The following is a 22,366-nucleotide window of genomic DNA, read 5'->3' on the forward strand; positions in this document are numbered from 1 at the left end:
CCCGGGCCGCGGGGAGAGTTTCCGGGCGGGCGCTGTTGCACGTTTCTGGAGCTGACTCCGCCTACCAGAGGCTGGTGGAGGCTCGGCGGCAGTGGGCTCGCTCGCCCCGGGAGCAGACGACTAAGTTGTGTCTCAGGTGATGGGCAGGCGTCAGGCCTCCGCCACGGCGAGAAGTTACATGAGAGGAAGTGAGAGCACAGAAGGGGGGTCTGAGAGGAACATGTACGCAAGTCTAGAAATACAGTGCGAACCGTCACGTCGAGGAGGTCTCTGGCAAACATCCGTTGCGTTAGAAACATCCGAACCGGGAGTTTTCTGAGGCAGCGTCACGGAGAGCAGACTGCGCGCGGTCACCAAGCAGGCAGGCCGGTACTGAAACTTTTAAAAGACATGGTCTTTGCTGCCATCCAGGTCAAACCCCCTTCTCATTAAAGAGGTAGGAGGAGGCCCCTTTAAAACAGTCGCCTGCAAACTATTTAACAGCTCTTCCTGGAGAAAGCTGCGCCAGAACCTCGTCCTAGGGGCTGCCGCCTCCCCGAGGCTAACGCTGCTGCCTCAGCCTTTCTAGTCCGACCTCGAGGAACGTCTAGGAACTACCGTCATGGCCTAGCTTTAGAAATACATGTTGGCTGGAAGAGAAAACCTTTGGGAATTTTCTATCGGGAGGAGGGGAAAATGTAAAATAAATTAATCCATGCACTATCCTAGTTCATTGTATATACACATGCTGAACGGACAAGCCTGCTGTGCTTCGTGATTGTTAAAATGACCGGAACAACTGGGAAACTTATGTGCGAAGGGAGAATGTTTGTTTTGGGGGATGACAAAACAAAAGACTTCCTTTCTTATGCTCACAGCTGACTTGGCCTCTACCTAAGCCAACAGGTTTGACAAGATTATTTCTTTTCCTATGTGTGGATTAAGGGTCTTTCATCTTGGAATCTGACTTTAATAAAACAATTAGATTGCTCAGTTTGAAAGAACCATGGCTTTTAGTGAACTTTAATATTTCGAATAAACAACTTTGTTCTGAAGATTTTAGACCATTCTGGAAGCCAGTCAAGTTTAGTCCTTTAATGGGCACGTACGCACACCTTCGAGGGGCACGAGTGGCACGCTGGGCATAGTCCATGTGGGTCTGCGGCTCCCCCGGGCATGTGGGACTCAGGCCTGGGTTTTCCCAGCCTTACCTCCTCCCTTCCCGGGTGCAGAGGTGGAGGTGAGACATGTGCGGAGGCTGGCACAGTTGTCCCCCTACTGGAATGTGCCAGAAGGGCATCACAGCAGAGCAGGGACGTAGCCTGTGAGGGGTGGGGCCATTCTCAGACTTGAGCCTGTGTCAGAACCGTCTGTTGAAACTCATTCACCCAGGAATGAACATATTCTGGAATTAATGGTGATGTTTGCCCAGTTCTGTGACTATACTAACAAGGACTGAACCCTACACTTTAAAAGTGTGAATTTCCCAATTAAAAAAAAACCAAAACAAAAACCACACTGTTCTCTGCCCCCCCTAAGTCTGCATTTCTGGCAAGTTCCAAGGTGTGGCCACTGCCGCTGCCAGCTTCACACTTGGGAGAACCCCGTTCTCAGCGGCCCATCCGCTGAGTGCCTACAAGGGACCGGTGCGTTTTGAGGACAAGCACCCTCTCCTGTCACTTAGTTCCCACGGGACGTTACTGGTTCCGGACTACTGATTCGATGAATAAGTCTGTCTCCACAGTACCTTACTAGGACACACGTCTGAGCCACTCAGCACTTGACTCCAAAATCGTATTGCAACTGTATTATAGTTGAGTCTGTTAATGCCTTAATAGCGATTTTCTGGATCACTGAAAATTTAAAGCTCTAGAATTACAATGTGTTTTTTCCTTGATCATCTTCATCTTTATAGTTTTAAAATACCCTTAGGAGGGTTCACAGATTTTTGACTGAGACAGACCTGGACACAGATCCCAAACCCATGTGTGTACCGTAAGAAACGCACTCACCCGCCCCAGCGCCGAGCTCTGGGAAGTGACCCATGGAGCCCGTCTGGGAGTCTGCCCTGACGGCCAAAGGAGCGCTCGGCATCTGGCGCAGTGCTCTGGTCGGGGGCCCGTGATACAGCTACCATTGCCCATTCTCATTTGTAAGGACGTGAATCCCACACGACAGACCCTCGAGTGGCTCGGAACGGGATGCCGGCGCGGGCAGGGGCCGAGAGGAAGCAGAGCCTCCGCCGCCTGGGGGTTTCTGCGCCGTCCCACTCCCTCCGGCCCACAGGACTTGTATCGACATGAGGAACATAAGAGTGTCAAACACTGATTTTGTTACTTTCCATTTATTCACATTCCATGGATTATTACACTTCCTCAAAAACTAATACAAACTGAGATTACATTGTCTGACAATTCAAGTATTTTAGTTTTAGAAAAGTTTCCTATGTAAAACAGAAAGCAAACAACTTATCTGATTGCTAAGAAGTCTTACATCTGTTATGATCGCGTCTGCGTCAAGCAAAGTCCGGGGTCCCAACCATGACTGCCTCTGGCCAAGAACGTCCCCTCCGTGCTCAGTGCAGGACTGGACAGGCTCCTTGCGGTCCCCCGTCAGCACCGCGGGACTCACCGGTTTCTACCCCAGATTCTCACTTCCAGAATGAGAACGAACACCCAGGGGTTTGGGAGGGAGCCACTGGGTTTGCAAATCCTTCAAAATGCCCTGTGCTTGCATTCTGACTTCAGAAATCAAGGAACAGACAGCTGTTCAAAAGACACGTTTAACTTTAAAATGAAACCAAAAAGGCTTTCTCAGTGATAACTTGTTCTGCACTCAGAGAGTAAGATGGCAATTTTTGTTCCTCTACCCCAGAACAGGTAGATTCTTTTTGGCATGCAGCATATCAAAAATATGATTTAGAACTGAAATTGTAAAACTATATATAATCCTTTTCAAGAAAATCCATACATGGTCAGACACAATCAAAACTGCTTTAAAAACTGGACACACACCTCCAGCCTGTAATTCTAAACACGAGGACAGCACAACGCTCATTTTTTTGCTTACTGGGGAACTCTCAAAAGGACACACACCAGTTAAAAAGGCCACTGGGACACTCGGTATTTGTCAAGATGCAACACAACTGATTTCAGATTAAAGGTTAAAAACCCCTCCCTTCAGGCCACATAGATGGTATATGTCATAGATCCTCTAACTAAATACAAAAATTTCAGTCAGCATTAAACATTTGAAAGCCTAATTTCTAATGTTTTTGTTAAAAAATAAATCTAACTAAACCCGTGGGGTGGAATTTAGCTACTAATACAGCAAGGGAAAGAAGACCGGCCCTCTGGGGGCCAAAGGGGCCTCTTCCCCCAAGTAACATACAAATATTTAGGTTTTACAGGAAAATCCGCACACGCTCCTGCTCTTTTGCATGAATACACAATTCGAGACCAGCAAGTTCCTAAAGGGGAAGCGACATGAAGGAAATACCATGTGGGGACCACACATGCGTCACACCTGTCCCTGTAATTGTCCCTTTAACAGTGAGTCTTAGCAGCAATAATTTGCTGGGAATGTCAGAAGAGAAAGTCACACACACCCACTAATGCAAAAATGATGATCAACTCTTTTTCCCAGGTGGGGGTGAAAGGTGACCCAATCCTGATACCATCGGGCCACGTTTGGGAAACGTCTCACTGGCCACGCAGAGGCTGTCGCCAGTGCGGTGCCCCCTGAAAGTGCCCGAGTGGCCTCGCGGCTCCGGGGACCACGGTTGGGCCGCACAGGACAGAAATCTGTACCCTGCATCTCCTCAACCTCTAGCAGCTGGATAACCTCACTCAAGGCCGGTGGGCCACGGCCGCCGGACCACCACCGACCACCACGTCCTAGAACTCACTTGTAACGAACACTCAGGAGTATTCTCGATTCTACAAGGGAAATGAAAAAATGACTGCCACTCCCTCCCTAGCTGTCCTAACGTGAGAGCCTGACCACAGCCCCCACGCGCACGCACGCCTCGCTGCGTCTGTGCAGAGGCACACACGGGACCAGAATCTTTCACCGGAATCCGAAAACCTCATGGTCAGCGGGCGGCTGGCGGCCACACGTCAGGCGTCACACCTGAGTTAACATACTGGATCATAAAAATGGTTCCCTTGCCCCCTTTATAAATCTCTAAAAACTATAGCTTCTTTAAAAAAGCAACTGTACTATCTACAACTATTTCTACAGTTTTCTAAGTCAGAAGACATGACGTACTGAAGATCGGAACATACGAGTGTGAGCCCTCAGGCACGGCCCCTGAGCCTTGAAACACGGTCATGTGGTACCAGCATTCAATGATTAACGAGGAATGAGAGTGGACGTTTAAACATGAAAACCTGCATCTAATTCACGTGCCCAGGATCTTCCAAGAACACTAGGATCCGTTCCCGGACAGCTGTGGGGAAGGGCCACGACTCCGCTGGCGCAGAACCGTGGCTCCTTCCGCACGGACATACTGAGTAACTGACTTGTAAAAAAAAAAAAAAGTGGAAACTTCAGGTATCAAATGTAGAATACACCTCTGTCCAAAGTTAAAGGCCACACTGACGCACACACTTGCAATTCCATTACCTTATTGCATGTTTCCTGGCTAACGCACAGGAGCTCCGAGGACGCCTGCGGTTCCCCGCGGCACAAACAGCTGAGACGTCTTCTTTCTTCTGTGCTAAGCTCTACCTTCGACTTTCCTTTCTGCAAGGGTTTGGTGTCCGTGGTCCATACACTATAAGCTACCAAATTTGTGCTTTTAAAACCTCATTCCTGGCAAATCCCCCTCTATTATCTTTGCGGGGGGAGAGCACCTTGAGAATGAAACTACAAAACCAAAGAACAAGCTACTTGTTTCCTTTTCAAATGGAAAAGCAGTTCCTCAATCAGGTAAAGCAGCCCGCGGGGTTAAAGGGCCAAGTCTGCAAACAGAAGCTACAGCCTTTCACGCCCAGGGGGAGCCACTGACCGGGTTCAGCTGTTATAAAACACGGGCTCGAGAAAGCAAAGGAAAAACAGCTCGGCGGTGGCGGCGGCGGCGCGACTCCGAGTGCTGTTCTCCGGAGAGAATGCTGCCGCCAAGCTTCCTGCGGGACACGTGGGCTGCGGAAAGCCTCGCCAGGGGGAGCAGCAGACCCCAAAACCCATGGATCGGAGCAGCCTTTGGGAAGTCTAATCGATACCCTGATTTCAGCCTATTAAGAAACCACTTGTGGTCAGTTTAATAAGTGAACATTAAAAATCTTCCAAAAGAAGTCATTCAAACGTATTTTACACATTAGACAGTTCTTAAGAAGGGAGGATACAGGTTCTTGACACTTAACATTTAAAGGTTTTATTGGCCATATTAATCTTCCTCACAAAGTTTTAAGTTCCCTCTGAGTTCTCAGAATGTCAAAGTAAGAAGAGAAACAGACTACGTCTAAGGGGCGGTGGGGGCGGCGGCAACTCGGCGGCAACCCCGGTCCACACGTGTTCAGGCATCCTTGTGCTCCAGTAGAATTTTGTGCAACTCATCCGCGTCCTCGCCTGTTTTTACGCGGATCAACATGGTCACCGGGACGGCGGCGTTCTTCTCATCGACGGGCGGGTTGGGAACACACACGATCAGGACGTTGTTCTTCCCCGTTCGGGTGCACGGCATGTTGGGTGGAATCAGAACGTTCAGCAGGATGTTGCCTGCAAGTCAACAAGGGAGAAAAGGGCATGACGGTCACACAGACCAACTACTGCTCCCCGAGACCACAGCCTCGGCACGCTAAACCCGGAGCACGGAAGCCCTCCTGGACCGAACAGATCTAAAACTGGGAGGCGTCGGGAAGGTCGGGGGAGAAGGGCCCGGCTTCCCCGATGCAGGTGCCAGCACGGTGTCCCGCAGACAGGCCCGCGAGGCCCCACGGCGGAGACGCTGCCTCCCGCCCGTACCCCCGCGCACCGTCACAGCGGCCAGGCCTTCGGACAGGGGCCCGTGCTCACAGTGGAGGGAGGACGCGCTGGCTCGACCCGGAGCCTTCACGAGGTCCTTCCAACGAAGGCAGAACGGTCGGCAAAGCAGCTCTCTGTGGCTCATCGGCTAAGAGCGCTACGACGGCGATGGCATCACCCACGAGTCAAGCCCACAGGAAAGAAAAAGCCGCAGAGAAGTTTCTGCAACCCAGCCCGGCAGGGCCTAGCGGTACCCACCGCTTCCTCACAGCCCAGCCCCGGCCCCCAGCCTGGGCCCCTTCCGGCAGCGGTTCTGAGCGTGAGGCTGGGGGTGCCCGCCGTGTGTTAACTGGTGATTTCCTACCCGGAGCACATTCCTTTAAACGGAGGACGCCCTTCTGTGGCCCGAGACGCGAGATGCCCACCTAGATTGGTGTCTGCCCGCACCAACAGCTGCGTCTTCTGAGTGGCCGTAGGTTTTAAATGCAGGGTGCCCACACCCTTCTCTTTGAATTCGTTGTCTTTCTTGTAAAACAGCTTACACCTGCGGAGAGAAAGCAGCAGACAAGCTTCCCAGCAACTGCTGCTCACACTTGTGTGCAAAGACCGGGATGAATCTTGGATTGACTCAGCCTGGGTCTGGGTAAAACCCAAGGAAGAAAATCAGGTTAGAGAGTCTAGCGCCCTTCCCTCTTCCTCCCAATTATTAAAATAGTGGGTCACGTGGAGCTTGGAAACAACTTTCTTAAGCCGCCCTCAAGTCAGCCACCACGGCAAACATGTGGCACGTCTGCCGCGCTCCTCTGGCCCCGAGCTCCAGAGGCCGATCTGGTCCTTCCGGGCACGGGAACAAATACAGGACCCTCCCCCATCTCTCTTCCCCTTTTTCCTATTCATTTTTGAATTTTCTTCAGGACTCCTTCAATTTTTGTTCTACCAAAATGCTGAAATTCTGGAAATCACTTTTTTAAAACAATTCATTTGAGAGAGAGAGAGAGAGAGAGAGAGAAAGAGCACAAGCAGGGGGAGAGGGGGAGGGAGAAGCAGACTCCCCACTGAGAGAGGCGCCCCAATGCAGGGCTCCATCCCAGGACCCCAGGATCATGACCTGAGCCAAAGGCAGAGTCCCCCAGGTGCCCTGGAAAACTTTTTTTTTTTTTTTTAAGATTTTATTTATTTATTTGACAGAGAGAGATCACAAGCAGGCAGAGAGGCAGGCAGAGGGAGAGAGGAGGAAGCAGGCTCCCCGCTGAGCAGAGAGCCCGATGCGGGGCTCGATCCCAGGACCCTGAGATCATGACCTGAGCCGAAGGCAGAGGCCCAACCCACTGAGCCCCCCAGTGCCCCATTAAGCAAGGGCTGACAGTACTGTCTTCCAACAGCCCCCCCAGCCTGCCGCGTCACACATCTCCTTGGGTCATGAACCCGCACATCAAACCACTGCCCGCTCCTCTGATTCATTCCAATCAGGAAATAAATCACTCCTATAGAGATCATCTGTGAAATTAAATTTAAAAAAACAAGAAAAGGGAACTGCTGGATTCTTAAAAGTTCTCAGAAATAATACTTGGGAATTCCATAGGCTATGGGGACTGTTAACACTGCTAACTCCGTCCGAAATTTCTGTATTTAAAAAGACACATCTAGCAAAGGTTCTAAAATGGCACCACTGACTTTTCTGTAATTATGTTAAAAAGTACTAATTTCATTTCATTGGCATGAGATGATTCAATACTTCTCCTTAGCTTTGTGCTGAAAGCACAGCTCTCCCCTAAAAACACAAGTGAACAAAAACCCGACACTGCTCTCATCACTGGGGAAGAAATGAAGGGCTGGACATAGCAGAGCTTTTGGCTGAGAAAACCCACAAGGGCCAACCAGGTCTCCAGGATGGGAGGCCCCTCCCAATGAAGAGCAGAAGAAAGACCAAAGCTGACGTCAAGGACCCGCTGACTTTGTGCAGGAAGGTGGGAGGAGAGGAGGAAGGAGATGGGGGGACAAAGAAAAGCCTGTTTCTAAAGCACTTTAGAAGCAAGAAAGAACAAAAATACTAGCAAAGAGTAGGAAATGCCCAGCAGGAAATTTCTAGAATTTGTTTGTTTTCCAAAGAACAGGTCAAGAATTCTCCCTGGTTCCCATTCAGAGATCAGGCACAGCCTGACCCCAGGACGGGGTGCTCAGCAAATCCCGAGAGGAGGAGGTTGCCCCAAAGGCCGCCTTCCATATCCTTCTATGTCCGACAACACGCCCAGCACATGGACTCCCGGACTCTTACTTACTTTTTGGAGTAGAATGCATCTTCTTCCTTCACTTCAGTAACTACTACTTTGGGTGGCTCATCACTCTCTTCTTCATCTCCGCCTTTTAGAAAAACAACACTAACTCAGTGAAATTCAAATCAGGAGCTTAGAAACGTCACAACAGAGGTCACTCACCCCCAACACCTCAATCCACAAATTGCCCGTAAGCGGACCCAGAAACCGAAAGCACACATCGAACTGGGGCGGGGGTGGGGGGGGACGGGAACGACGACTCACTGGATTGTAATTATTTTGTGAAAAATTCGGGGAATTTTTAATGGAGCATGCTTCCCTCTTCTAAATGTTAATTTGGAGAAAGCCTTGGGATGAAAAACCGTCCACGCTTATGACTCAGTGCAGCAATTTTAACAGAAAAATAAACAGACTCCAGATCCCCCAAGGGAAAAGGAAAATCTCCGGCAGGCCTCTCACAGCTCCACCCCGACGCTCCTGGGACGCCCTGTGCGTCACGCTAAGGAATCGGTCTCAGCGATGGCCGAAGAGGAGGACAATAAAGCTGGGTACAGGGCAGGTTGTCAGCCACACCACCCCGAAGCGTGAGCAGGCTGCGTCTGCAGCCCCACATCTAGCAGCTCGGGCCCCTGGCGGCCTCCCCAGCCCCAGGGGAGATCCACGACACCGATGCAAAGAACGAGCCTCCAGAGAAAGATGGTCTCAGGACACACACTAAGTCAAACAGCAACTCTCAGAAAAACAACTGCGGTGCTCCAACAAGTCAAAGGGACGAGACTCAAACTCCCGAGAAGGCAGCCGTGAGCGAGGCTCTCCAGGGCAGGCCCCGGCAGTGAGACTCGAACAAGCTCTCGGTCCCCCTGGCGCGGGGAGCAGCACAGCCACCGGACGAGCAGGAGGACTTTACGATCGGGCACCGTGAGGGGACTGAGCCTCACTCACGCCCCCGCACGGGCAGCCTCGCCGATCCGGGGACAGCCCGAGGAGCCGTCGTATTGAGGGCAGAGAAATAAAAGGGGAGAGCTTTAGTCTGTGCTTTGCTCTGGAGGGCCCCTGCCTGAGGACAGGCTCGAAGGAATGGAAGTTTCGCTCCCAGGAGAAAATGGCTGGTCTCTTCCATTCTGGAGTGTCGAGAAGTGAACACCTCCTGCGAGATGCACGTCCTAACTGCTTACAAGTGAGTGACTTCACACAAGGTGTTCGCAGCCACCACGGGATGAGGCCACTAACCGCTCCTTCCAAAGAGCTAAGAACAGGGAGCGAAGGGCCGGTGACTCCAGCCCAGTTTGGGGCACTGATGCCACCACCCAAGGCGGACGCTTCTGGAAAGGTGGCTGCAGTCCAGACACATCGCGGGAAGTCCCGCCCACCCGTTCCCGCGGTGCCGCACAGCCCCCTCTCCATTCGCAGCAGAGCACTATTTTGCCAGGAGACTTCACCTACGACTAAACTTCCAAACACGAGACACGCGGCGGACACCGATGACCAGTTCTTTCTTTCGGTCAAGACCCAATTCTCAATCACCGCTAATTCACTGAACTTTCTGATGTGCAAAACCATGCATGTGATACTTTTCCAAGTCGCCGTGCCAGACACCGTTACGGCCGTCACTCTTATTCTTACACCCGCGGTGCTTACGGCAGCGCCACGGAACAGCTCTGACTTCATCAGGAGGGAAACGCCAGACTCGCGTGTCCGAGAGCACCTCCGGGCAGCGGCGAGTCCCACCGCGATTCCCGATGCCCCCGAACCGCAAAGCCACGTTCATGCCGCTAAACCCGAACTCGGCTCCGAGACAGACTCAGGAGGGTAAACTCCATTATTACCTTTGTAGTCGCTACTGCCGCCTTCGGCCTGTACCTCCAACGTTTTCGCAGAAAACGGTGAAGACGCTGGTTTATTCTGGGTCAGATCTTTGCCGAAGAAGCTGGAGTTTCCCGAAGAGAATGAAAACCCAGTCAGGGGGCCGGAGTTCAGGGAGCCCAGGACAGAACCGTCGATCTTCTTGCCGAAGTTGAACGAGGCACTTGCGGCTCCCGCGGGCGGCTCCGTCTTCCTCTCGGCGCCGTCCTCTGCCCTGCCGCCGGCGAACGGGAACGCCGAGTCCTGCTGCGGCTTCGCTGCCCCGAACAGGGAAGGGGACTGGGTGGCGAGCGGCACTCGATCGGCCTCACTCTCGGAGCCCCGGCCGCCCCTGCTCCCGTGCTGCTGCTCGATCCCCGCCAGGTGTCTCTCGTAGTCTCTGAAGATGGGTGTCAGGTCGCACAGCGGGTTGGTGTTCACGTGCTTCGCGATCCAGTCCCGCACGGAGCAGTTCAAGGCCGCCAGCTGCTTGTGGTAGGCGCTCCGGGGGCAGGCGGCGCCGGAGGGGGGGCCGGAAGAGGAGGGCTGCTGACTGTCCCCGTTGGTTTTGGGAGTTAAAACCTTCTTATCCACCAAGGAGGTAGGACCATTCGCAGCAACAGATCCTACAGGGAAATTAAAGGTTGAAGAGTTTACGGAGGCCCTGATTAGATTCTATGACCTGGTTTGCGCGCTGTGCTGTCTTCCTGTTTTCTGCTTTTACTGTGGCAGTTCAGGAAGTATGTGCGCGCCGAGTGTTTAGGAACCGGTGATCACAAAAATCAAGAACACGGCCTATGATGTGCTTGCATTAAACTTCTATAATTTAAAATAATTTTTTCTTTGAAAAGGAGGCCGGCTTCCCCCAGAACGGTCACAATAGTTAGTATAAAACTTAACCCCCCAGGTTGTAGGGATGAACATACATTAATGCGGTTAAAACCTTAACAGAAAGTGCCGGCTTAATCACACAACACGCTCCGCCTCATTAAAACAGAACAGTATAGGGGCGCCTGGGGGGCTCAGTGGGTTAAAGCCTCTGCCTTCGGCTCAGGTCATGATCTTAGGTCCTGGGATCGAGCCCCGCATCAGGCTCTCTGCTCGGCGGGGAGCCTGCTTCCTCCTCTCTCTCTGCCTGCCTCTCTGCCCACTTGTGATCTCTGTCAAATAAATAAATAAAATCTTTAAAAAAACAAAACAAAACAGTAAACAGTTAAAATTACTAGCTAAGCACAATCCAACCAGCCAGGATCGCTTCTGAAAACCAAAGACAGGAGCCCATGAGTCCGTTCTCTGTTGCTGATCCCAAGAGTTCTAGACCAAGTCTCTCAAAACAGGATCAGGCCGTTGCATCCCAGGTGAAATCAATCTAGGGGGAGGACCCGCAAGTTCCTCGCAGGTGTGGGCAAGTCCCTGGTACACAGAGAACGAATGAGCACACGGGAGGCAGGTCTTTATGGAGGGTCCACTGAGAGCTTCCTCTTCTCCTTTACCCCACAGGTCAGTTCTGAGGATCGTTCTCATTTCACAGTTCGAGGTTTGGAGGTTAAGAGGCTAAGGAGCTTGACCAGGGTCGCAGGGCCTATGGCCGGCAGAGCTGAGAACAGAACCTGGGTCTCTTCTGGCTCAAAAGCCCGCGCTCTACTCACTCGGCAAAAAGTCAACATCTCCCTAATTTCCCTTTCGTTATCATGCTGTTTCTGCTCATGTCATCCCGGGACCCAGGTGAGGTACAAGGAAAACATCGTTGCCCAGTTATTTTCCCAACAGTCTTTACGTAGATGTGAGTGTGGGGAGGAGGACCTACTCACCGAAGGCTGCCTTGCTCTCCGTGGCTGCCCTGGCGCCGGAGAAGGGAGGGGCGCTGGTCACGCCGCTTCCATTAGACAGTCCTTCCAGAGGCTTCCCTCCAGCACCGTTGCCAAATCCAGAAAACCCGCCTCCTCCAGAAGGTACAACCAAACCTTTAAAACCTTTAAAGGCCCCTCCACTATCGGACTGAAACAGAGAGAGAGCACACGTTAGATGACGCTGCGCTTCCCAGATAAATAAGCAAGTCCGTGACAAGACCGCGTCAGCTGAGCAGCACCCAGAACGCTCACGGGGCCAGCACCGAGGAAAGGGAGCAGCCGGCACACAGACAGGACCTGAGCCCGACTTCACTTGCAGTGACAGCTCTGCAGCCCGAAGCGGCCTTCCTGACAGCCAGGAAGATAGGGACTTGCAGTGAAACTTGTTTTTAAAAATATATTTAAGGTACAGAAAGCAAAAAAGACTAATGCAATCAATTTGTGTACACAGCCTCAGAATTAGGACTAAAAATATCCTAAAACAACTGAAGCCCCAATGAAGCATTTTTCTTGCACCTCTGCATCCAGGACCGTTAGCCTAAGGCAGCTGTAGGAGCGTCAGGTCAGGCTGACTGATGAGGTATCTTTACCCACCCTCCCAGGACTTCTAAAGCATTCCTGTAGCTTTTAGCTTCTGGAAATGTGAGTTGATGACTCTCAAATCTGGACTTTCCCTTGGTTGAGAAATCCAGAGGCAGCATCTTTCTTCTCGATTTTCTCACTACTTCCAGCAGCAAGGTCCTTCTAGTAGACCTTTCCCACGGCCGCTGGCTTCCTCGCATCTCCAACCCACAACGCTCTGGAAATGTCTGGCACTCACTGTGAGCGTCTACACCCGCTCTCCGCCCCTGCAAACTCTCGGAGGGATGCTCCCCAGTTTACACTGCTCTGCTGAAGTCCCCTCTCCCCGGCCCCCCATTCAAGACTAGTGGTTACACCACAGTGGGCACGATCTGCTTCCTGGATCAGGGAGGCTCTAGGAAATGTTCTCGGAAACACATCACGGAATCCGTGCTTCCAAACATCCAAGGGAGTGCACAAACCTTCCATTTTTAACCCAAATGAATTATAATCAGAAGCTCACAAAAATATTACTTCAACCAGAAACTCTTCATTTTCTGAATGGGCTGGTTAGCCTAATAATATTGTAGTTTTCAAAAAACACAAAAGTTTCAATCACATCCACAGGAATTTCAGATGGTTACTCACCAAAGATACAATTATAGCAATAAAATTAGGCAAAAAAGGCAACTTAACTTGTATGAATTTTAACGCGTGTAATAAATACGCCTTAGGCCCTGACGCTTCCATTTGATTTGATCATTCAATAACCCGAAGACAGCAAACGGACAGCTACCATCCTGCAATGGCTTTGCACAGACAAAGCGGAAAGCTGTGAGTGGCTCCTCAGAGCCTGTTATTCTGCGGGAGATTTAAAAGCTACGGGCTGGGCGCCTGGGTGGCTCAGTGGGTTAAGCCTCTGCCTTCGGCTCAGGTCATGGTCTCAGGGTCCTGAGATCGAGCCCCGAATCGGGCTCTCTGCTCAGCGGGGAGCCTGCTTCCCCTTCTCTCTGCCTGCCTCTGCCTAATTGTGATCTCTGTCAAATAAATAAATAAATAAAATCTTTATAAAAATAAATAAAAGCCACAGGTTATTTATAGTGATTTTAGAAACTGTTAACAGCAAATTGGCTCTAGGATTATCACAAAAATTCAAGAACCACTGATTTAAAAAAAAAAAAAAAAAAAGGAACAGGAGTCACTCAGAAAAAGGACAGAAGTGAATGAGAAGCCGTCTGCCTGGGCCCTACGGAACTGACACGCTCCTGGGCCCGCCAGTCTCCCTCACTCATTTCCCTCCATGGCACTTAAAGAAAGACAAAAACTACACACTCAGTGTGTCTCTTCCATCATTAGGACGTAAGCTCCACAGGGCATGGGTATTTCACTTACTCCTGTTTTTACCCACCAATGTATCTCTAGCACTTAGCAGGTCTGTTGAATGAATGGACAAAACCACAACAGGCGACCCCTGACTAACATGGGGGGCAGGTGCACTGGCCCTCTCCCTTATTAACCACCCCTCACCCCCCACGTATAAATGGACCCAGGCCATTCAAACCCATGTCGTTCAACAGTCAACCCTCTAGGGGAAAAGGCACATTTCAGCATTGAAGCAGATGACATAACATTTAATTTCTTATTACACACGTTCTAAAAGTTATAGCTGAAATGATCAGGCAGATTTCAACTATCCATGTTCATTTCCTTTAACAGCCAGAGGGCTCCCCCACCCCCCTTCCCTTGGGCCAAGTCTGGATTGTGGTCTACATGGTTTCTACCTCTTCACCATCACTCCTGAGAGGCACCATCTCTCCTCGAGGCGGTCTTCCTTCCTTTGGCTTCTCAGTCTATGTCACGAGCTGCCACTCTCAGCTTACACCCCAGTTTCAACATCCGGCATGGTGACGACTCCCAGAGCTGTAGCCAGCAGTCACCCCTCCTCCTGCACCAGGTAACCACCCAAATATACACAGTGGTCTCCTACAGAACCTCACTGGGATGTACCCCAGGCCCTTAAAATACATTCCCCAAGTAAACCAATCACTTCCACCCTAATTAAGTTGTCCTTCCCCTGCTGTATCTTCTCCATGAGGGAGCCATCCAGCCTCAATACATCCAACTCGTCATCAGTCTTTAAGATTGAAATCAACCAGAGGACACTAACAGGGCCACCACAAAGGTGTCACTGAGTAGGTTCCTTCCGGCTGCCACCCGGGGCGTGCACACCAGCTCCTCCAGCCCGACAACAGAAGGCCAGGCCACTGAGTCAGCTCGCAGGCATCTGGAACATGTCTGAGGGCTGAGGACTGTACCGGGTAAGCGTTATTAAATGTGGAGTGATGGCTGAATGCAGACCATGTGACTTCCAGAGTTACGATTCATCTTTAACCCTTGTGAACACAGGAAGGAAACCCTGTAACACACTATATTAGGAAGAAAATCTACATGTGAAATGCTTCCCTTACAGCTAACAGACTCCCCCCACCACAACCCCCGCCACACTCCTCAATGCCAGGGAGCAGAGGGAGCACGAGAACACCCTGCATTTCCCTCCCTCATTCCCCCTGTCACCCTCTCCTCTTCCTACTGCTCCTCAGCTCGCATCTGTCTAGCTCTACACTTTACTTCTACAGCTGGATAAGGTGCACATCTCGTACTTATTGTTTCTATCTCCCACGGTACACCTCAAGGATTTTCACAAGTAGAGAAAACATTTGAAGAAGCATTGATTGATCTGACTGCTCCCAGAGGTAGAAAGGCTCTGCAATTAGAAATCAAATTAGTGTTTAATACCAAAAGTGGTAAGAAAACACTCACTTCAAATCCAACATTTCTACGCTTTGCTTTCTTTATGGCTCTATTCTTCAAGACTTCCTCACTGGCCACTGAGAACGTTCCCACCTGCAGGTACACAAATTAAACAGCAGTAAGAGAAGGCCCAAAACGAGAAGAAACGCTAACCAAAATGCCTGACCAAACTTATCTTAGTATCTGCTGGTTTTAAAGTACCGTGAATACTGTAAAAGATTATGGAGAGGGCACCTGCGATCAAGTTGACGTCTGTTATCTATCTTGTGATTCCCGAAGCTACTCCGGTGAGTCCGAAACCTTCCAGGTCTATGTAAACCCAGGCTTTGAATCACAATCCAGAGGACAGCACACAGGAAAGTGCTGACAAGACTGAGACCGTCAAAAGTCTTTAGAGGGGCGCCTGGGGGCTCAGTCGGTTAAGCCTCCGACTCTTGATTTCGACTCAGCTCATGATCTCGGGGTTGTGGGATCGAGCCCCGTGTTGGGCTCTGTGCTCGGTGTGGAGTCGGCCCGATACTGTCGCTCTCACTCTGCACCCCTCCCCAATCTAAAAGTAAGTAAATAAGGGGAGCCAGGGTGGCTCAGTGGGTTAAAGCCTCTGCCTTCAGCTCAGGTCATGATCCCAGGGTCCTGGGATTGAGCCCCACATCGGGCTCTCTGCTCAGCAGGGAGCCTGCTTCCTCCTCTCTTTCTGCCTGCCTCTCTGTGTCCTTGTGATCTCTGTCAAATAAATAAATAAAATCTTAAAAAAAAAATAAAAGTACGTAAATAAGATGTTAACAAAAACAAGTTTGGTAGGAAACTATTCAGGACAAGTTCTTCGAATTTCAAATATATTCAAAGATATGAATATAACTTAGAATAAAAATCCAGTTTTAGGCAGCAAAAATCTGGTCTTCAAAAGCCAAAAGATAACTTAAAGATCATTAACAGTGGGTAACAGAGCCGGTCATAAGATCCTAGATTTTATGACTGCAGTTCCCAAAAAAGAGAGTTTGTATTTATCAATAGGCACTTGATTTTTAAGAGAAACCTTGTCCATTTGCCCGTCATCTCGGAGACACCGGCACATGCTGGGCTTGAAGTGACCCCGTTGCAGCTGCTGCTCATCCCACTGGCTGACAGAACTATGCCCACCGTTGGGAATTTGCTGAGTATCTTTTATTTCAATCCTCCTTTTACCCTGTAGGGCTGGCATAAAATACTTCCTGTAAGAAGTGGTCTCTGTAGTTACCTCAGATAATGTTAAACTCAGAGATCTCTGCACTAAAGAGAAGGGGCCGCCTGGCTGTGTGCGTCCTGAATTCAGGGTGAGGTCCTTTCAGACTCTCTCTCACTCCTGCTATATGTGCGTCAAAGCAAATCACTAGGTAGTTATCATAAATCGTACAGGCACAGAATGTAACACTGTGCGTAAGACCCGGAGAAAGTTTCCAAGGAGTTGGTTAAAAAGCACCAAGTCAGTTAGGAATATTAAAAACCTTGTCAAAATATTAGTATACTTGTGATTTTGGTTTCCCTAAACATGCTAATACGTTTATTTGTAAAGGGGAAAACGTTCATACCACAAGACAGATTCGGAAAGAAGGAAGATGGTTTAGGAATAAGCCTGGAACACGCCTTTTCTTCTTCTTCTTCTTCTTCTTCTTTTTCCCCCCTTAAACCTAGCACTATTCTGTTAACTCAAAAGGCTAACTTGGTTACAGATTTCCTCAGTGAACTGGCCAGGGAGGGTCAAACTGCTGATGAGGCACGAAAAAGGCAGCTGTGTTCTACAATTTGGAAGAGAAAAATTAAAGTATTTCCTCAGGGAAGACCATTTTTATTTTGTTAGAAAAGAAACTAGGCCACTCTAAATTCCATCCCAATTATTGCCATTTGGGCAGCGGGGAGGTCTGAGATCCTGTGAACATGAAAGAAGACAGGCCTCCAAGAGGCATCAGAGCACAGGAGGCACCTCGATCTGGAATCTCCAACCGCAGGGATGACAGACTGAGATGCACGTGGTGGGGGACCACGCTCGAGTGTGAGCACCGGCGCCTTGTGGAGCTCACGACTAGATCGCTTACTCACTCTTCCGTCTTGACTAAAACTCCGGGTTTAGAATGCAGGAAGCACGTGACATTCAGGAAGGTGCTTCTGCGAAGCCGCAGAATACTCCAGGAACAGGCGCGAGCAGAGAAAGAGCCCTGAATGTAACTCACTCACTTCTCGACTCACAGGCCGTAACAGACCAAACTACTTTCCGTTCAGGCTGTTCTTTAAAAGACCTTTAATTTTACTACAACATCTTCCTGAGGAATCCCAAAACAAACTGAAATTGAGAAGCGGAAGGAAATCATGCTTGGGGGAAGATCTTACCTCTTCTGCTTCGTCTTCTTGATCCCAGTTCCTATCTGTCAATTCCTTCTCAGCAATCCTTTTGGCCATATTTTCAAACCTAAGTTAAAAGTAGAGAGAAGTGAAACGTGCGTTTCTAGACCAAGATGTAAGAACTTACAAAGAATTTTTTTTAAGACTTCCTGACTTATCTGAGAGCGAGAAGGCGCACAAGCAGGAAGGGCAGAGGGAGAGGAAGAGAGAATCCCAAGCAAGCAGGAAGCCTGCTGAGGAGCGTGACCCCACGACCCTGAGATCATGACCTGAGATGACCCCAAAAGTCTGATGGCTTAACTGACTGCACCACCAGGTTTCCCAAGAATTTACAAAAAATTTTTATAAAGAATTTTGAAAATTCACTCTAGCATGAAACAAGAGAAAAAAAACAAAAACAAAAAACCCAAACCCATTCCTGATCAGTGGGGAGTGCCTTCACGAGCACCTGACAGCAGTGGTTAGGCTCTCCGTGTACGCATCGCAGTGAAGGATTACGGAAGGAGGCAGTGCAGGTCTTCCAAGAACACTGGCACTCTTTCTGCACAACCCTAAACCAGCTCCGTTTGAAAAAAAAAATTAAAACAAAACACTGACTTTTTAAAATCTGAAATCTTAAGTACTACATATATCATCAACCGGCACTTACTTTATTCTATGCTGAGTAGCAATTACAGTCTTGCCAGAGGCAAAACATTTTAAATACTTAAAATCCTCTTAAAGATGATCCAGTAAAGAAGTTCATCTTTAGATAAGAACGTTAACAGGCACTGGAAATACTTTCACAGCACAGTTCTCTCCTTTAGGCTACAGACAGTTGATAGAAATAAATTTCCCAAGACTGAACATTTAATTACCCCAAATTGTATATTGTTAAGCCAGAATATCATTTGAAAGTTCAAAATGTAATTAATACAGACGTGCTAACACTCAAAATTTATGTAAGATCTTTAAGAATAAGCCATCACTCAACTCCTCTAAAGCCGTGTCAGAGGAAGGAGGAGGAGACGAGGACTGACACAAGCACCTAGCCAGAGAGGGGGCTACTGCCCATCCCTTACAATCCGCAATGTTTTCTGATCCTAATATATATTCTTTGCTATAAACAACAAAATTAGTACAACAACCAACAACTCAACTCCATTTTGAGTGCTGGCCTGGCTGTTCTCTAACTCACCAGTCAAATGGACCAAAAAACCCCTCCATCTCCTCTGTTGCCCATCCTGCCTGGGGCAAGTACCCAGTTCCTTCAGGGTTCCTAAAACCTATCTGGACTTCTGATGGTCTCTGCCCACTCTCACTTGTCCCAACATCACAAACCACCAGAGTCGGTTCCTAGAATTTCGTGGTCATTAAGATACACATTCACACATTGCCCATTTCTCTTTTGTATCTACCAAATTAAATTCAAATGCTGACATTCCTAAGTCCTTCGATTCTAACCCCCAACAGAGTAATTACATAGGGGACTGTCAGCTTTTTCTTTTTTTTAAGATTTTATTTATGTATTTGACCAAGAGAGAGAGACAGATCACAAGTAGGCTGAGAGGCAGGTGGAGAGAGAGGGAAGCAGACTCCCTGCTGAGCAGAGAGCCTGATGCGGGGCTCGATCCCAGGACCCTGAGACCATGACCTGAGCCAAAGGCAGAGGCCTGACCCACTGAGCCACCCAGGCGCCCCGGAGTGTCAGCTCTTAATAGTCTAATACCACCTGAACCTTTACTTTACAAGTATGTACAGGGTTTTTTTCCTAATGGTAAAATAGTTTTAACAGCCATAATGCTAATAATGAAGTATGACACTCAGCCATTACCTGCAAATCCCCCTTTTTAAGGTCTCCCCCTCAAATACCCTGTCAAGTTTTGCCATTAATCCTGGTCACTCAAACAAAAGCAAACAAGGGTCCTTCTGACATAGCTCCTTACTGAACTTCGACTGTTCAGAGGCGGGGGTCTGGGCGTGGGGGGGTGGGTAGGCACACGACTCGTCCCCCGGTCAGTAACGAACACCTCCACCAGGGGGCGGAAGAGGCGGGAAGGTCCCGTTTCGCTCCACTCTCTAGTAAGTTACTAAGGCAAGAAAGGGGGGGAGCGGGAAGCGCAAACGGCGCAGTGACAGTGTACATCTAACTGGGGCCCACAAGTGAGATAACCGGCGGAGTAAAGCCACCAACACTGAGGAGGCTGCTTCCCCAGGTCACCGTATTTCTCTAAGGTGACCTGACCACAGGGCAGGATCTCTCTTGCTTCCGGCCCCTCCAGGTGACCCGAACCCGCCCGCTCTCAGCAGGTTCTCCAGCAGTCACTGAGCTGTGATCTGGGGGCACGACTTATTTTAGAAAACACTACAAGACGCTGGCCCCTCAGTTTCCCCATTTTCTTGCCAGACCTCCCGCAAGTTATCTGAGTGCTGTGCTCACTTTCTCCATCTGAGGAAGGTGCTGTGAAAATTAAGGAAGATAGAGAAAAACCTTGGTTCAGAACGGTGCTTGGAACACAGAAGGGCTTCACAAATATTATTAAAGAAACAAGTTTTGCTAGAAGCAAAAGCTATAAAATATTAGTTCTCCTCAAAATGGTAAAGAGCATAGGGTAGGAAAAGAGACTCAATTATGAGCTAGGCTTTAAAATACTTTTTAGCACGTCCATATTTTATTTCAAAGCATGATGCTCCAGACAATATATACATAGTTTTTTTTTAATGCAAGAACAGGAAGGGAAAAAACCCAAAATCTCCGCAAAGTACTCAGGACAAGGCCCAGCACCCAAAGAGTCTTAAGTCCTGGCTATTATTTTTTTTTTTTTAAAGATGTTATTTATTTATTGGAGAGAGAGACAGTGAGAGTGAGCATGAGAGGGGAGAAGGTCAGAGGGGGAAGCAGGCTCCCCTAGAGCTGGGAGCCCGATGCGGGACTCCATCCCGGGACTCCGGGATCATGACCTGAGCGGAAGGCAGTTGCTTAACCAACTGAGCCACCCAGGCGCCCAGTCCTGGCCGTCATTAAGAATTTGGGGGAGCCTGGCTAGCTGAGTGGGGGGAGCATGCGACTCTCCATCTGGGGGGTTGTGAGTTCCAGCCCCAGGACAGATTACGGTAAAAATAAAATCTTAAAAAACACTTTTTTAAGTGAAGATTGTGGTTAAAAGGGCAGTAAATTTTAAAATGATTCCTAGGTATGAAGCACTGATAGAAAATTGAGAGTTTCCATAGTTGGAGAAAACTGTTATTCGTGCCTGGCAGAGTTATGTTGTCTCGGCCACCAGGTGCTGCCTCATCCTCCAGGATGAACCTCAGTCAACATCAGGTCACCCAAAGATGGAAATAGAAGTGACCGTAGTCGATAGAGAGGAAAGAAGAGGACAAGGGGGCGGACCCCGGAGGCTGGAACGCTGGGGAAGAACGAAGTCTCAAAATTTCTTAACGGAACAGAGGGAAGGGGCGATCAACAGCTCGACATGCGGTACGGGATGGGAAGCCACGCCGAAGAGGCAGTGTAGGGAGCGAGTGGGGCGAGGGGAGACAGCCAAGGAGAAAGCTGTACCGAGGGGAAGCGCCAGGAAGTAAAACCGAGATGGGCCAAGCGGGGATGGCCCCTGCCCAATCCGGCCTCTGCCTCCGCCGGGGCCGCGGGGGCCCCGCAGCCGAGAGAGCCTCACCCAAATTGGGCGCCGCAACCGTGACAGGTCGGCCCCGCGCCGGCTTCACAAACAGCACCCGACTACGCGCCGCTGCGGTCTTCCCGCCCCACCCTGCCCACTGACCCCTAACACCCCGCGGCTCGGGCCCCTCACCCCTCTCCTCCAGCCCAGGTCCGAGTCCCGCATCCCGATCCCGGTTTCCTCCTCTCAGGCCCGGGCCCCTCGCCCCTCTCCTCCAGCCCGGGGTCCCTCTTCCAGGTCCGAGTCCCGTACCCTGACCCCGGCTCCTCCAGCCCACGATCCCCCTTCCACGCCCAGGTACTGTACCTCGTCTGACCCCGGGCTCCTCCTCCCCAAGCCTGGGCCCCACAGCCCGGCTCCTCCAGCTCGGGGGGGCCCCCTTCCAGGTCCGAGTCCCGCGTCCTGACCCCGGCTTCCTCCTCTCCTGGCCCGGGTCCCTCACCCGACTCCTTCAGCCCAGGATCCCCCTCCCACGCCCAGGTACTGTGTCTGACCCCAGGTTCCACCTCCCCAAGCCCGGGCCCCGCAGCCCGGCTCCCCCTTCCAGGCCCACCCCGGTGCCGGGACCCCGGCGCCCCTCCCCGGGATCGGCCCCTTCCCCTGCCACGCTGCCCGCCTGCCTCTCACCTCCCGGCCGGCCGCCGCGGCACTCGCGGGGCTGTGGCTGCGGCGAAAGCCGGGTGAACGACCGCGAGCGGGTGCGAGGTTGCAGCCGCGGGCCTCGGGTGTGAAGCGGCCGCTGCTCACCCGGAGGAGCGCGCCTGGTCGCTTCCGGTGCGCGGAGATTCTCGAAGAACTTGGTGGTCAGCAAGCCTGGGGTCTCCAACACCATGTCCTCCAGGGGCCTCGCCTCTCTGTGTTCGGCAGTGAGGGAGAGCAGTAAGCTCAACCAAAGACCGCTGGAAGAACAGCGCCCAACGCGCCCCAGGCCGCCATTTTATAACTCCAACCTACCCCCCCCCCCCCCCCCCCCCAACCAACTCTATAAAGAGGGAGAAAAGAAACGCCCGCGTCCAGCTACTGCGCAAGCGCACCGCAGCCTCGGCGA

At 50.6% G+C, this 22,366-nt stretch overlaps 1 protein-coding gene across 2 annotated transcripts; it reads right to left on the reverse strand.

The window, feature by feature from the left end:
• Window positions 1-4,506: 4,506 nt before the first annotated feature.
• On the reverse strand, window positions 4,507-22,272 carry LOC111157573 (nucleoporin 50). Of its 2 annotated transcripts, XM_022519103.1 has the most exons (9): window positions 21,946-22,272; window positions 17,648-17,726; window positions 15,293-15,376; window positions 11,873-12,059; window positions 10,046-10,687; window positions 8,226-8,307; window positions 6,372-6,490; window positions 5,998-6,103; window positions 5,529-5,700 (listed from the first exon to the last, which is right to left on the reverse strand). In XM_022519103.1, exons 2-9 carry the CDS (start codon window positions 17,714-17,716, stop codon window positions 5,598-5,600), a joined length of 1,392 nt encoding a protein of 463 aa, XP_022374811.1. In that variant the 5' UTR covers window positions 17,717-17,726; window positions 21,946-22,272; the 3' UTR covers window positions 5,529-5,597. The 2 variants fall into 2 exon arrangements, with proteins under 2 accessions (XP_022374812.1, XP_022374811.1); XM_022519104.1 differs by lacking the exon at window positions 5,998-6,103 and having other exon boundaries at window positions 4,507-5,700.
• Window positions 22,273-22,366: the final 94 nt, after the last annotated feature.

Source organism: Enhydra lutris, unplaced genomic scaffold, assembly GCF_002288905.1.
Source record: "Enhydra lutris kenyoni isolate GAN:26980312 unplaced genomic scaffold, ASM228890v2 scaffoldscaffold55, whole genome shotgun sequence".
Classification (NCBI taxonomy): Eukaryota; Metazoa; Chordata; class Mammalia; order Carnivora; family Mustelidae; genus Enhydra; species Enhydra lutris.